We start from the raw sequence: 17,092 nt of genomic DNA, 5'->3' as shown, positions 1-17,092 counted from the left end.
TCCAGAAAGGGAAAGATAGATTAAACTATAATTCTCTGCTTTTTGTTTTGGAAATATATAAGGAAAAATCTTGTTAAGTTGTTATCAAGGAGGAACTAAAAGGTTGTTTAATTAAAAAGATTTGGGGTCCTGAAAATTTAATGACCAGAGGAATAGAGTGGGGAGAAGATTGAGGGATAGACTTGTGAAATGCCCATGAATCAGGACAAGAAAGAAGAGAGCCAAGCAGAAGTCAGAAGTACCCAGATAAATGTGTTATTAAATAGGTCAAAAGGAAGTATTTTCTACACAAAAGTTTAAAACATGAGCAGTGTCCAACTCCCCTTGAGTGTTAAGACTGAGATCTAGTAGGATGAGAATTGAGAAAAGAAAAAGATTGTGAATAGGATTTCTCTGGTCACTTGAGAGAAGCATGCAATTAATACTGCTTTGGCTGGCTCTTGAGAATGTTTCTTCTTTTTAGAGGAAAGAAAAATAAAATGGTTTAGGGATGTTATATATGTGTATGAAATTAGATTAGTAAATGTCTCAGATAATTTCATAGTGTTGACATTCTCTAGCCTACGTTTGCTGTTTCTTTTCTCTTTTACTCCACTCATGTAACTAAGGGTATTTTGGGGTGATTTTTATGTTCTTTCATAGAGTTGACTTTTAAATGGATGGAAAGTGGTGTTATAAAACAGTTGTTTCTCTTCTTCATCCCAAATGTATCAGTATTTAAGTTAGGTTTAACCTAAGTTGATGGTCCTGAAAAATATAGAAGCATTATAAAGTGTTTGTATATACAGTTTGTCCTCTGATTTTAGCACATAACATCCTTTGTCTATAGTTCTCCCTTGTGAGCAGAAATACTTAAAGAAATAAGGATTGATAAATGGCAAACTCATAATCATATAAACCAAAAGTTTGGGTTCTAAGTATCAAATTAAATTAAGTAAAAATGAATCATTTGAAATAATTATGAAAAATTGTTTTCCCTTTGAGTAAATTTTTTGCACACGTCCTTAGAATCAGTTGATAAGCCAGCCAAAACTGTCAAAGTTTGTTCACCTGTGGAAAAGGAGGCACATGGAAGGTAATGTGGATGTATAGGGTAGGAGTAGCATGGGAGGGGAGGGCAGAGTATAAGAAAAGCTGAGATGTAAGGAGGTAAGAAAAGCCCCTTGATGAAATTTGGGTGGGAAGAATTGTATAAAGTTAAATGATTTTGTGGAGATAAATTTTGGACTTGTTAAATTTCACTATATTGGGCAGTGAACTGCTTAAAATTGTTACAAATAGGATTTTGATATTTAACAAGAAGAAAGAACACCTAAATGTTATTTTGCATTTATAGAAAGACTGGTTTACAGGTATCACATATCACTGATGGGATATAAAATGATTTAACCTTTCTAATTTGATAAAAGTTTATCATACTTTATGTCATAAGGAAATTATTAAAGATATGAAGACATGTTTAGGGATGTTCTCTGTGGTATAACTTGTAATTGTGAAAATAGCATAAATGTCCAATAGAGAAATTATAATTTATAAACTTAAATTGTAGTGTTGTCATATCATGAAATATTATGATGCCATTAAATATAATCTTTTTAATATTTGATGATTTGGGAAAATGGTAATAAAAAGAGGACAGCAAGAATTACTAATGACTTTTTTTTCTTCATGCTTTTCTCTGCTTTCCAAATTTTCTACAATGGACATTATTAAATTCATAATAAATGAGACTTTTTCATTTACAGAAATATGACTTTTACCTCTTATGTTTAAAAGGGTCTCAGACTAAATTAGAAAAATAATTTAAGAAGAAGGAAGAAATTAGTTTCTAGTGTTGATAAATGATTTTTAAATGTCCTTGAAGCAGTTTGTTTGTGGTATTGTCTGTGTTTTCTTTAGTGAGTTAATTTGAGTTAGGAGAGTAACAATAACTTTTCATGTTATATCTAAAATGTATTTTTATGGTAATATTTGCTGGGAACCATCTTTGAAAGAGTAAAGTGTTGTAGACACACCACATACTTTTAGTTTTATACAAGTTATTCTAGGATTGTACAGAATGTGAAAAAAGACAATCCTACTATTGAGTGAATTAAAAGTAAAGCCATAAACTTTTAGGAGTCGTATTTTATACTTGGCAGCTTTAAACAGAACATATCTAATGCTAGATTAACTTAGACAACAACAAACTTAAAATAAAAATTGTATGTAAAAATTTGAGCATACAAAAGCTGCAAGCGCTAGAATTTATTTTGTCTAATTCTACCATATTATTTTTGTGGAAAGTGAAGCAAATTGGTTCACTAGAGAATTAAATGTTTAATAGATACTAAGTTTTGTGCTAGACATTAGGAGACACAGATGATTAAAAGATGACCTTCCTCTAAGGAACTTAATATATTGTACAGTGTAATTCATTATTGCAATGTGTTATAGCATGTAAACAAAATGGAAATGGGAAGAAGTTTGTGAAAATCAGTTTTGCCTGAGTTTGAAGGAGGTCTTGTTAGGCATTCCAACTAACCTTGTCCTTCTGAAAGTTTTGGAGATAGATCTTGATCCTGAGAGGAGAAAATAATACAGAAACAAATTTACAGAGGATTTGTGATGATATAACCATAAATGAGAGGTGCCATAACATAGAGGGTAAGAGTACACACTGCGGAGCCAAATGAGCAGCATTCCATTTCTGGCCTTCTCACTTAACTGGTGGTACAACTTTGGGCAAATGACTTAATTTCTTTATGCTTTAATGTCTTCATGGGTCAAATGGAGATAATAATAATTCCTACCTCGCAGAGTTTGAAGGATAAATGAGTTAATATATGGGGCTAACAGGGCTAACGCAAAGTACTATTTAAGTGTTTGCCTCTTGTTGACGTTAAAATTATGAAGGAATAGCCGACAAGAAGAAAGAGTTCCAGAGGACTGAGAGAGGTGATTATAAAGACTGAGAAGTAAAACCCCAAAATGAGTCTAAACATTGTTCTTTTTTTTTCAACTGAAAATAAACTTTTATTACAGCTGTTTTTTGATTATGAGAAATATAGTGGAGAAATAACACTGATGTGTTATATAAAGTACAAAATAGCAACTAAAACAAAACTCCTAATAGAGTAATGTGCTTTTATTTATAATTTTAAAATTTAAGACAATAAATGTATATAATTGGAAAAGTGAAATTTTACTACAAGGTTTATAAGCAAAATCAGCAGCTCCTGTCTCCACCTTTTCCTTAGCTGGCTCACTCCCTAAATTCTCATCTCCAGAGACAACCACTTTCAGTTCCTTCAATTATTTCTTCTGGTTTTTACCACTAATACACTTTTAAAGTGTTCTGGTTACCAGTTCCAAACTTGTTGGGGAGGTTTTTCCACACCACCAAACAATTCTCTGACACCAGCTGGGTGTCCTACCATTCAACTCAGTTCTGACACCATCTGCCTGTAGATAGCATCAGATGCCAAAGGTTAAGGGCTCAGTCCCACAAAGACTACCCTCCACTTCAGATGCCATTCGCACGTCCAGGTTGCCACCTGTGCTCCTGACCAAATGGCTGTAAATCAGAGGTTCCCACAACCCCCTCCTTGGGTTCAATTAATTTGCTACAGTAGCTCACGGAACTCAGAGAAACACTTTACTTAGTGTATTATTGGTTTATCATAGAAGGGTGTAATTCACTAACAGCCAGATGGAGGAGATACATTGAGCAAAGTGTGGGGAAAGGGCATGGAGCTTCCGTGCCCTCTCCCCAAATCTCCACATGTTCGATCTCCACACGTTCAACCTGGAAGTTCTCCAAACTCCATCCTTTTAGGGTTTTATGGAGGCTTTATTATATAGTCATGATTGATTAAGTCATTGCCCATTGGTGATTGAACTCAATCTCCAGCCCCTCTTCCCTCTCCAGAGGTCAGAGGATGGGGCTGAAAGTTCCAACACTAATCATGTAGTTGGTTCCCCTGGCAAGCAACCCCCATCCTTAGGTGAGATCCAAGAGTCACCTCAATAACATAACAAAAGACTCCTTTATTATTCTCATCACTTAAGAAATTCCAAGGGTTTTAGGAGCTCTGTGCCAGGAACAGTGGGTGAAGACCAAATGCATATTTCTTCTTATAAATCACAGCATCACAACTTTAGACTCCTATTGCTTGATTTTTTTTCCCCAATTTTAGATGCCATCTATTGATCTTCTATTATCCCTACCCTTTTAATATTTACCTGCCATCCATCAGTTTCTGCTTTCCTACCTCTGCTCCTAAACGCATTCTTTTTTAGAAAATAAAATCTGATGCCTGTCTATATAATAGGAAAGACTACCAAATTTTTTAAAATGTATAGTATTATATTCTTTGTTTTGGTAGTGTCCCTTGAAAAACATCAGAAAAGGCTTTAATTTTGTAGCCTTAAGATCAGAAATGAGTCCCATTTGTTCACATGAAGTTTAATAGGTAAAACTGTATATTATTTATGTCATTGGCTCTTTATTATCTATACTAGTACTTAATCTTTATTAACATGGCCCATTCAAGGTCTTAGGAAGTGTATGCTGCAAAGAGGAGTTAGGAGTATTGTGAAATAACAAAGACTAGCAACAGCATACTGAGATACACACATGGGTTAATTGATTAAATAGAAGAGAGGCAACATTGTTGGTGTTACACGTAACTTGTAATGCTTTACAGGGTTATTTACCCAAGAAATTAGAGTTACCTGCATTTCACAATAAATAAATGAGAACTCAAGTGTGAAAAAAAAATTACACCTAAATATAGCCTACAATTAGTTTTTTCTCAAATGAGATCTATAAATCAGGTAAGAATTCAAAAAGCATCATAAGAGTTAAGCTTCTTACTATAGACGTGTATTTTTTAAAAATTGCTAGTGATATTTTATGGGGTAGAAATGTACAAAGTAGTGTCTTTGCCTTTTGTGGCGATATGCAGTTGTAGATAATAGAACATCTTTAAAACCTATTAATTAGTAACTTTTTGTTAATTATAAAATAACTCTTAGAAGGGATTCAGTATGTAATTAAAGTCATTTTGAGAGTTTAGATCTAAGATATTGAAAGCAATAAAGGGCTATACAATTTTATATTTATGGCAGATAAAGTTTTACTAAAATAAGAGATTACTCTTATAGCCTGTAGACAAAATAGATTTTTATAAGGATTGAATATACCCATATAACACTAAAGCATGATTTTCCCATGCTACCTAGAATGTTCAATTTATCAGTGCTGCACTATCTTGAGTTAATTGTTTTTTTTCTTCTTCTTTATTGTACTTTCAGGGTACATGAACCAAGAGATGACAGGCAAACAGACACTACCATAATTTTCTCTCCTACCCCCACATTTTTGTACCAACTTTTTATTTTAAAGTTAAAAATTGCAACATTAGTTATGCAAAGTGAGTTTTCCAGCTGAGTACCCTGTAGTAGGCATTGAAGCTAGTTATTGGACGAAAAGCATAGGGAATTTTCCTTAGGCTGGTTTATAGTACTTAAGAATTCCTTTTACAACTTTGTCAGTGTGTATTTTAGGGGAAAAATTTTTACCTCAAGCGCACACTTGAAGGGAAGAGGCTGTTGCTTCTGCCACCCGCATTGTTAGTATGACTCAATGGTTTGCAAAGGATTAGTCTTGTACTATCTTCTTGTATTAAGACCCAGGATATTTAGAACAAGGGTCTTACCTATGATTTAGCAGTAAGCAATAGCTTGATCAAAAAGGCTTTTTCAGTGAATAGAAATAAGGATCTTCATGTTCTACAGACTAAACAGAAACATTAAATCATTTGGTACTCTTACCTAGAAGAATAAACCTGAGTGAGATTTCCTTTAAGGATCTATTCTCATTGAGAACTATGTCTACTTCATGGTCTAGAATATTTGCTTCTATGTAGTAGAAGTTAACAGATACTTGGCGTTAAATTAGTTAAATGAATTTAGAAGCTGACTTAACAGAAGTAGCTGACATTAAGAAAAAGAAATATTAAGAAGGATCTAAACCATTAATTTTTTAGTGGTAACATGATTTGTGATTCTGTGTGGTTTAAATCCTTTTTATTTTTTGCTTGTTTTACTCTTAGTTTGTGAATGAATTAAGCTTCCTGATACTTGTCTATTACTGCTTCTTGACATAGTAGGTTTAGTAACTATTTAGCTCCAAAAACTGCCAAAGAGCATTATCTAATACTTTTTAAGTTATGTAAAAATTGTATATATTTCATAAGTTCTTCATACAGTCTTTAAACACATGCACACCATATACTTTGATGTTATCTCCTTAACTTTTGCCAAAACTTAAATGAATTGCTTCTATGTGATAGAACTAAAACTCAAACCCAGATGTATTTCTTTGTTGTTTTTTTTTTCTGCTATACTATCCTTGACTTCATTTTAGGTATCAATACAGAATATATTTGCTATTTTTAAAAGTCGTGATTAAGTATCTCTCTACTCAAGTGTTTTCAACAAGGCATTTCTTGCTGCTTTTACAAATCACGCTTGTAAAATATTGGTTTCAGTGACTCATTCCCTACGTGTTTTACACTGAGCAGCATCCTTGGAAAATAAAAATTATTTTTCTCCTCATGGGCATCTGTTAACTTAATTGTTACATTTCCTTCTCCTTGTCAAAATCCACAATTTTTTATTTTTGTTTTTAAGCTTTAATTCATGTGAGTTTCTTACCATTCTTCACCCTGCTTATTTACCAAGGTTCACAGTAACTAGCTAGTAAAGTATCTTTATTAATCAGACTTCAACGATCTTAGAAGCCATAAGCCTTTAATCATGTTTGTTAGTAATAATGCAAAATTGGTTGGATTTTGAAACATTTCACTACTATTTTTCTTTTGGTTAATACTACTTTGGTTGAAAGAGAAGGGGAGTGACAGAGGAATATTTTGTTAATAACCCTTTCCATTAAATATCAGCCAGGAGATAAAGCAATTTAGAAATGCTAAGGTGATTTAATGGTGGATCAAAGTTAATGGGAATAGAATATTCACAAAACCTTTTCTAACTTTAAGTAAAACGAAGTACAACAGTAATTTAAAAGTATAGAGTGCTGTCAACGTAAGTTGCCATGCTTTGTCAGGGTGAAGGTGCTTAAGATTACTCGGGGAACTGCAGCAGAAACTTCTTAAAGACTTAAAATTTCAGTGGAACTTGAGTAAGACTTTTCAGTGCTTTTTTTTCTTATTTGTGTACCTTAAGTCAAGGGCAGTGGTTTATTTCTTCTCTGTGTCAAACTGGTCCCACCCCATACCCTTGGATAAAAGAAAAATAAAATACTTTAAGAGTGAGAAAATACTTAGGCTATGTTTAGAAGGTTACTATTTGTTCCGAATCTAAGAGATTTTCTTTGGTTAAAACAAACAGAATAATAGCTTTTGATTATATCTTTCTAATGGTAATTTTTCAAACACATTGGAAGTATGATCTGTAGTAGTGAATGCCAGTAGCTGTGCTTCCACAGGATGGCAGTGTAGTAACATTTTCATGATGTAATAAATGATTTACAATATTATTGATGTTGTGCATTTTTTTAGAGCTCACTAGTTTGATGGAAAGCTTTATTCTGGTTTAAAAGGCTAAGAAAAGTAGGTTAACATGGGTGGTTAGAAAGTTGTAATAAATGTGGATGGTAGTTTAGTCATGTATCCCGGAGAGTCTGTAGGAAGAATTGGTGGGGAATGATTGCTGTGGGTTTGTGTTGTTGAAGTCTCCTGAGAACATTAGAGAATGGTACAGGTGTTGTCAACTGCCTCTTCAATGCTTGTGTCAAGAAGAGGCGATCTCTCCCGCCTTTAAGTTTTTATAGAGCCAGGGTTTTTTTCCACCCATGTCACGTGTCCTTGCATCATTGTAGTGTGGTTATTTGTGTAAATCCTTGATTTTCCCAGTTAGATATCTAACTTTTAGAGGATGGGATTGATCTTAATAAGATTTTGTATTTTTAGAGTGTCTTGACCATAGTAGACATAAAGTTAATATTTGAATGAATCAACTAAAGAGGTAATTTTTAAACACACTGTTAGATGCTATAGTCCAAAGCCTAGAGAAAACATATTTTCATTTTGCAGTAGAGATTGTCTTTATTTTTGAGAATTGAGCGTTACTTCACTATTTCTTTCTACTCAAATATATCTAATTTCTACCTTCTTTGTTTTAAAACATAGGTTTGTAAATGGAATTTAAATTGAGGCATAGAGATGTATATCTAATTTTACAGATTTAAGGAGAAGAGCAGCATTAAGCAAGATGAGTTTGTGATATTTTATGTTATCTGGCAAACAATCCTGAATTTTATTTAATGGAAATACTTATCTGTATATTGAAGAATGCATGAGATAGAACATATATCCACCTATGTAAACGTCTCAGGATCAGTGATCCAAAATATATAAAAATAAGGAGACTTAAATCCAGTTCTCTTAAAAGAAAATGATTATTTTTGCGTTATGGCATATATGCATTTATCAGTTTTGTATCATGGGTGCATAAATGAGGCTAGTTTGGATAGAGGTATAAATGAGGCTAGTTTGGATAGAGGAATATTTCAGAGGTAAAATATTCTTGAGAACTTGCCTGTTTCTATTAGTTCAGCTTTATTTGACATAACCTATGTTTACGAAGTAATACAAATTAAAGTCCCACCTGGCCATTTATGTTTCCTGAGATTGAGTTTCTTTTTCTTGAACTTACCTCCATCACTCCTACTGTTAACTTGAACTCTAGCGCAAAGCTTTCTATATAAAGTGTTTTCTTTTTTACTGATTACAATAAATGTCTCTGCAAAGTTGCATAAATCCACTGAATTGAGAATATTATCAGATTTCTTCTTCTCTTTTTGAATATGTCTGGAAATGAACTTGAGCAAATCCCTGAGAGGGAACTTCATCGAAAGTTCTCAAGCATGTGATTGCTGAAATTTTTACATTGCCAAGCACAACATAGTTCCATTTGAAGAGCGAGAATAGGAATATGAATGTGTATGTGTGCCCACTTACCTTCCTGTGATTATTCTGGAAAATGTGACTTAGAGGGAAGTAAATGGGCTGGAGACTTTTGCTTTTTACTATATAATATAGAAAATGTAATATATATAGTTTTTTAAAACAAAAAACCTATTACCTTTGCAATTAAGAACAAACCAGTAATTCATAGAGACAGATGCAGATTTGTGTTTGCCTTGGGCTGGAATGGGGGGAATAGAGAACAATTGCTGAATGAGTCTGGGGTTGTCTTTTGAGGAGATGAAAATGTTTTGGGACTAGAGAGACATGGTAGTTGCACAATGTTGTGAATGTACTAAATACCCCTGAGTTCTTTGCTTTAAAATGATTATATGTGAATTTCACCTCAATTTTTAAAAAGGCTTTAGTTTTTTGTTCAACATGTGCCATTAGTCCAAATTCTGTGACAGTGTTATAACATTCAGTGTTCATTTGTGTTTATAAGAAAGAGAAATCCAGCCTCAGAGGTGATTGAGGTATTTGGATGTAAGGGGACTTAGCTATAATTTAAAACACATATATGACATAGGTTTTCTCAGGCCTGACCTGTCTAGTTGTGCCTCTGTGTGTTCAATATTTGTCTAAGGTTTGATTTCTCAGTTCTGGGTGTCTAAAAGGCCTGTTGATCATAGAATCTTAGGTTACTATTGTTAGCAGGGATCTACAAATCTTCTTGTACAAACCCCTCATTCTGTAGTGAGGAACCTGAAACTTTTCTTGTTAAGTAGTTGTTCAAGATCACATAATGCCTTGTTCCCATTTTTTTCTGGTTCTGCCTCTGACTCTGTCAGGATGTCTACACAAGACTGATTTTTAAAAGAAACATGTTATTAGAAAACTCATCAACCAAACTGGTTGATGGTTCAAGTCGTGACATAGAAATTCTTATTTACTTAACTTTTATTGTATTTGTGTTTGAGTACCTCACTGAGGGTAATTCTATTCCAACATTAATATGTCTGGAAAGTACTGTATTGGATGGATTACTTTTGTAGTCTTCTTCAGACAACCAGTTCTCCATTAGCTTGAGGTCATTGGAAATGTTATTCATGTATATTGGTCCTTCCTATTAAATTTACTTGAGCTTCTTATCCTTTTCCTAACACTCTACTGATCATCTCTTATCAGACAGCTTGAGGGGCAACTTAACATTTGAACCATTGGACCATAATTTACCTTGTATAGATGGGTTTCTTTTAACAGCAAATAAACATTCTTTCTCAGCTAAGCTGGGTAAAGAGAAGAGGTGTATGCTGTATGCTATGCTATACAGTGTGTAGCATGCATATAGGTATGCTATAACAGTTCTCTTCCTAAGTATACCCCCAGTCTTTTTTCCTAATAGAGTAATTTATTTGCCAACAACTAAATATTGACTATGCTTTATATGAGTTTTATCAATGAAATAATTTTCACATTAACTTATTTCAGATGGGTTTTATCATCTTTGCTAAATAATTTTTAGTTACAGTAATTCCAAGTACAACTTTCTCTGTATTCAGCTTGTCTGATAGTGATCTGTGAACACCTAAATGCAGAACAAGTCTGTTTCACAAATTGTAACCATCCCCATTTGCCTATACATTTAGGTTGATACAAGCCAAGAATACTATAGTATACTCAATGCCAAGAGCAAATAGATTTCCTTTATTAGACCCTAATAAGTTCAGTAACTAGTCTGTTTTGTGGCATGACTTCTGTGTACTTAGTCCTTTTCTTCTTTAAACACAGAAAACTTAGTGGATGGACTTTTTTTTTTTTTTTACTGGTAAGTACTCTACAAAGAGTATTAGGACACTATAAAAAGGGTGTGAAACGCTTGAGCTTTTGAGACAATAGCAGCTATTCATATATGATGATCATAAGTATTCATTAGGTCATGCATACTTTGGTTTAATGCCAACAGGAATGCTGTTTACTTATTTATATATTACATAGCTTCTTGGGTCATGACAATGATTATTAATGATAGATTGAAAAAAACTTGATTCCATTTTGGGGAGAGGAAAGTAGCACCAGTCTCTTAAACTCTTCTAAATGATATTTTGTAAAATAAAGTACTTAAAATAATATATATTTTTTAAATTGGCAGAAAGAAAACCAATGTTACCTCAGTAAAAGAATTAAAGGGCCAGCCCAGTGGCGTAGGGTTAAGTTTGTGCACTCTACTTCGGTGGCCTGGGGTTTGCAGGTTCGGATCCTGGGCGGCTCATCAAGCCATGCTGTGGCGGTATCCCACATACAAAATAGAGGAAGATTGGCACAGATGTTGGCTCAGAAACAATCTTCCTCACCAAAAAATAAGAAGAATTTTTTTTAAATGGCAGAATTTTTGTGATTTATAATGTATGATTAACCATCAAATATGTATCAAATAGAACAGTCACTTCAAGATTCTGTTCTTAAAATAAGTTCACTTAAAACTTCACTAAAAATATGTTATCTATATATTTATGTTTAAAGTACTTAATGGTAGTAGTAAATTATCCTTGTTTTCTATTTTGTCTTTATAGCATATAGCACTTTCTACATTGTGGGTTTAATATTATCCATGCAGATACCGTTTGTGGGATTCCAGCCAATCAGAACAAGTGAACATATGGCAGCTGCAGGTATGAAAAAATATTTATTTTCCTTCTTCTAAAGAATATATGAATGTGTGACTGGCCAGTCTTCAAGGGAATGAAGTGTTTTTTTGGTTTTAATTTTCATCTTACTGGTTCTAAAACATCATCACTATAAAATAAGAATATCATAGAGTTTTATTTAGAGTTTCTGATATTGTGTTCCCAAAAGTGTCTGTCTTCCCAGCCACTGCTGTTTTGAAAAGGAGAACATGCATTTTTGGCACAATCCGTGTTATTTGCAAATACTAAGTAACATTTACTTTGTATAAACAAACACTAAACAGTGGTGTATCTGTACACTGAGTTATGTACCACTGAGTTTCCATTTCAGCAAATTTAAATGGAACATTTCATTTTTATGTCCCTTACATCTCACTAAAATATTTTATATTCACTAACTGGAATTAATGGCTTTTATGTTGTTAAAAAGTCATATCATTTCCTTCCATGTAAGCAGAGTACTTCGCCATTATTAATCTGGGTCACAATTAACAAGATAATGGGAGATCTTAGAGATTCTCAATGCAAGCTCCATGACCTGTAGGAAGTCCATTGGTATTATTTTATTTGTAATGTTTTATGAATATCAGTATATTTAACTTTCTGAGATGATGTTCTGTAGCTTTTATCAGATTCTCAGTGAGAATCTTGAACTCCCTCCCCCAAGAAAGTTAAGAACCCCCCACCTTACTGTTACATAGCACTTTAAAATCTGTGAAATACTTTTACTTACATTTATAATTTGATGTTAGGGGCCAGCCCCATGGCCTAGTAGTTAAGTTCAGCATGTTCTACTTCAGTGTCTTGGGTTTAGTTCCCAGGAGTGACAGCAACCCACATACAAAATAGAGGAAGATACGCACAGATGTTAGCTCAGGGCGCATCTTCCTCAGCAAAAAAAAAAAAAATATATATATATATATATAAAATTTGATGTTATAAAATTACCGAGTAGTAATTTGAGAGCGAGAGAAATGTGTATTCAGTTTTGAGTATACAGTCATGTATAGCAATGTTTGTGTAGACACACAGTCACTTGACTCTATGCGTATGTGTTGTTATATTTCTTAAAATCTAAATCTTTAATGATGCTTATTTAACCATTCTAAAATGAACTTTTAAAAATAACCCTTATGACTGAATTTTTTTAAGCAAAAAGTCAGTCTTCCAGATGGGATAGGATACTCATTTCTTTGTTTAGTTTTAAACCTAGTGCTTTTGTGTTGTGTTCTGTACACTTTGACAATTACTTTTCACTATTACTACTTTAATTTTATTTATCTTAGCACTCACCCTTATATTTACTAATTTAGCATCTTGTATAATAGGTGTGTAATTAAGGTCACATTCCTCACTCAATTATAAACAGTAACTATATATCAAGATTCTCCTGATCCAAGTAATATGTATCCTTCAGTAAATCTCAGGATTGTTTTTTAATGACGTTTGTATTCCTCTCCCCTCCAGAAAACATCACTAAAATCTGGAAAAGGGAGGAGTTTAATGTGCTAAATAGGCTCCAGTTATTGATTGAAGTGGGATTTTTCTTGCCTGGTCCATGTATGGGAAGTCTGATCATTTCAGAAAAAATGTGTAACAGAATTTTTTGGATTTATTAATTGGTTAACTATCATTTGACAAGGAAAATGTCGGTTAGATGAAATGACTAGTCGTGGATATGACTGGTACAGGGTATTAAGAAGCTCTTCCAAATTAACGTTTTTAAATGTCCTTGGCAAAGTGCTTTGTTGATTATTTATTTGACCCTTTTCTTTAATTAGGTGTCTTTGCATTGCTGCAAGCTTATGCTTTCTTGCAGTATCTGAGAGACCGACTAACAAAACAAGAGTTCCAGACCCTTTTCTTTTTGGGTGTATCACTAGCTGCAGGTGCTGTCTTCCTTAGTGTCATCTATTTGACTTATACAGGTAGGTGTCATCACCTGTAAGATGTGAATCTTGTCTCCAGATTATTCAAAATGGTAATTCTTTTGCAAATTTTGTACATGTTCCATTTACCCTAGCAGGTCAAATACTGTGGTTGTATTCTTTACAAAAAATATAAAAATAATAGTCAAAGATTCTTAAATCTGAATAGCACTACAAATTGTGATTTCTTTTTATTTTAACAGTATCTTAATTTTGCTGCTTCAGAATCTGATAAATTCACTTTCAAGCACCCTCTTGATAGATGAATAGGCCCAAACTGTATAAAATTAAAAGCTTCCAGTGTTAACCTATTGCATGCTTGCTCTCTCGTGTACTCTTTCTCTCTCTCTCCTACTTTTAAACCATCAACCAAACCAGTTTCAGTCTGCTTCTGTATTCTACATTAGTCTGTTATCCTGACTTCACTTCACTTATCCTGACTTCTAGTCCCTAGAAACAAGTCAAATTCTTCCTAAAGGTATTCCATCTGTCAAATTAATGTACCAGCCTAGCTCATAAAATTATGAAAAATTAATTGACAGGAGTAAAAGGGCATGAATGTTTAAAATCATCTTTGTAATTTATGCAAATTTGGCATACTGGATTTGATAATTTAGACACCTCCCCCCTTTTTAAATTATCCAATGCTGTGTTAATGTCTTTGCTTTATTTTAGTAGTCAACTAGAAGTTTAAGAGAGAACTGGAAAACTTTCTACAGTTTTATCTATCAACTTATGTTTCTCTGGAAATATAATCTCTGTGGATATTTGGATTTTTTGATCACTGATTTTATCTGACAGCCAGCTTTGTGAAATATGTTGTCACCTACAAAAGAAAACTGAAATTCTCTGAATATTAGTTTAAATTAATCAATAATAATCAGTAAGCATAAAACCAATGTAACAATAAAAAGGCAAATTAATTTCCTTTGCATTTTTCCTTCCAAGGTTACATTGCACCATGGAGTGGCAGGTTTTATTCATTATGGGACACTGGGTAAGTGCAGTTATTTGCCCTCATATTATATTAAAATGCTCTTTTTTTTCTCGTCAGCATCTCCGTCAATACTTGAGCAATCTTTCTAAAGTACCTAGTTTATACTAGTGTAGTAAATGTTGAATACCTTATGGTTTTTCTTTGTTACAATGCCTGTTTGGAATGAACCTTTAGTATGATATAAAGGTCCTATTTTTGTTCTACATGGACAACTCCTTATTTTAGTTTTGTTTGACAAAACATTTAAGGTAGTATTTGTGTTATTTTAATGCTTGACTTTTGTTTTTACCAATGTATTCAAAGTTTTCATCTTTTAGTAATATTTAATTTTTAATCACTAAGGATGGATGTTATATTGTAAAACCATACACTGTGGATATGAAGAAAAAATTTAACTTGTTTTCTAATACCACTCTAAGTTCTTCAGCATTTTTAATCTGTCAAATATGCTAGAAAATATTTGTTTCATTTTTTTGAGTGCTATTATAAAATGAGTTAATTTTTAAAAATGGTTTTAAATTACCTAGTTCAATAAAACTTGGTGTCTCTTAAAATGTTTTCCTAAGGATAAGAAACTATCTGTTGATAATTTACCTCTCTCACCTGTTCCTGCTGTTCTATCTTCTTTGTTACTCCCTATCTGGCCCAATAAAAAAACCCATCACAATTTATTGAATGGGCCTGCCTTTTGATGTGATACCAAAACGGTTTATGTTCAGGTCTAACTAAAGGGCATAAGCAAATTATGTATGAATGACTGAAACTAACATTTAGACACAGACTTCAAGAGATCAGCCTGTGGATCACCAGAGAGTTTGAGGGAAAACCCCAGTTGTAGACAGTTATTCTGATTAGGCTAAATTACTAGGTTAAATTTTTGTCAGTCTTACTTACTCTTGCTTTCTAAACTTTAATTGACTGCTTTGGAATCTCAGGGCATTTCAGGAATAATTTGTCCTGTCCTTTCCATTTTCCTCACCTGCCTCCGTGCCATCTCCTTTTTAAGAAAAATATTGTGGCAGCATAATATCTTGTTAGATAAGGTATTTCTACTAGTAGTAAGTCCAAAAGGTAATCAAACTCATTGATGCAGATGTAGGAGATGCTAAGTTAAACTGCAGAACAAATTCCTATTTGAGCAAAGATTTTTGTATTAAAGGTCAGAGCCAACACTTTTTTATAACTGGCCTTAGATAATTCTCCCAATTTTCAGGAGAGCATGTTGGTTTTAGGTTTACCAAGGTGGAGCAGATTTATTTCCAATATAGCAGGTTACAATGGAATGTACTTTTAAGTGATAAGGGGTGGGAAATAGGAACCATATCTGCAATCAAAATTTCTTCTAAAAGAAACAACTGTTTTATCATTTTCATTTTAAATAATATTAACTTTTTTAATACCAGGTATGCAAAAATACACATTCCAATTATTGCATCCGTGTCTGAGCATCAACCTACAACTTGGGTGTCTTTCTTCTTTGATCTACATATTCTTGTATGTACCTTCCCAGCAGGCCTGTGGTTCTGCATTAAAAATATCAACGATGAAAGAGTATTTGGTAAGAGATTTTTTAATAAAACTGTGATTTGGAACAATTTATTTTCATTATTGAGATTATCACTTCAAAGTTTTGTTTTTCTTTGCTTGACTCTATGCATATTCAAGATGTTTCCTCTTATTTTGCATAAATGCCTAATCAAGAAAAACTCAGCAATTTTGTATTGTATATACTCTAATTATATATATATATATATATAGCTTTTAATTTAGTACTTGTATAGAAATTTTTAATTTATTATGGTTTTTGAGAAGTTAATGTCGTCATTGTCTGTGGCTGAGAATTGGAAATTATAACTTTATTCACCTTATAGTCTTGACTTCACTTTCTAAGTTAGATTTGATTAAGTAGGAAGAAGTTTGCATCCATCGTCCAAATTTCAGTGCAAAGTATATTTTGTAATGAAATAAGAATCACCTTTAAGTAAACACCCTTTCACTGATAGATTTGTGTATATTTCCAACTAACAAGACTTAGAAATACGAACTATTTTAAAGCCAAGTGTTTAGGATCTGACATTCAAAATATAAATGGACAATATAAGCAGATACCAACAACTTCTACATGATTCAATTATCACAAGAAGTATGCTGTGGCTGTTTTGCATGTGATAAAACCTGAAACTGAAAAAAGTTGTGTAACATGCACCGGGTCACACAAGCAAACAATTTGTAGTACCAGGAGTTGAACTTGTACAAATATGGGGCCTGGACCATTAGGGACGCTCAAAGTATTATTCCAGAGTAAAGTCAGGAGAGAAAATAAAGTCCCTGCATGGGTCCTAACTGAAGGACTCAATCTCCTCTGGTTTATATAGATCGGTGGACTCTGGATAAGGCCATGTTAGTACTGCATCATTCAAAAAGATTTGGCTTAAACACACTGTCCACCTAATGGCTCAGCAATCCTAATTCTAGGTGAATACCCAAAAAGAAATGAATGCGTATGTC

General features: G+C 33.1%; 1 protein-coding gene across 1 annotated transcript in view; it reads left to right on the top strand.

Annotated features, from left to right (window-relative positions):
• The window catches only part of STT3B (STT3 oligosaccharyltransferase complex catalytic subunit B), a 108,965-nt gene that overhangs the window by 76,120 nt on the left and 15,753 nt on the right, over window positions 1-17,092 (top strand). The window contains exons 6-9 of the mRNA XM_046669751.1: window positions 11,546-11,644; window positions 13,441-13,587; window positions 14,536-14,584; window positions 15,988-16,142. Of these exons, the coding sequence (XP_046525707.1) occupies window positions 11,546-11,644; window positions 13,441-13,587; window positions 14,536-14,584; window positions 15,988-16,142 (450 nt within the window). The remainder of the gene's footprint in view (window positions 1-11,545; window positions 11,645-13,440; window positions 13,588-14,535; window positions 14,585-15,987; window positions 16,143-17,092) is intronic.

Source organism: Equus quagga, chromosome 1 (assembly GCF_021613505.1).
Source record: "Equus quagga isolate Etosha38 chromosome 1, UCLA_HA_Equagga_1.0, whole genome shotgun sequence".
NCBI classification, from domain to species: domain Eukaryota; kingdom Metazoa; phylum Chordata; class Mammalia; order Perissodactyla; family Equidae; genus Equus; species Equus quagga.
The sequence above is the reverse complement of the archived record's forward strand: the minus strand, read 5'-3'. Positions and strand labels throughout refer to the sequence as shown.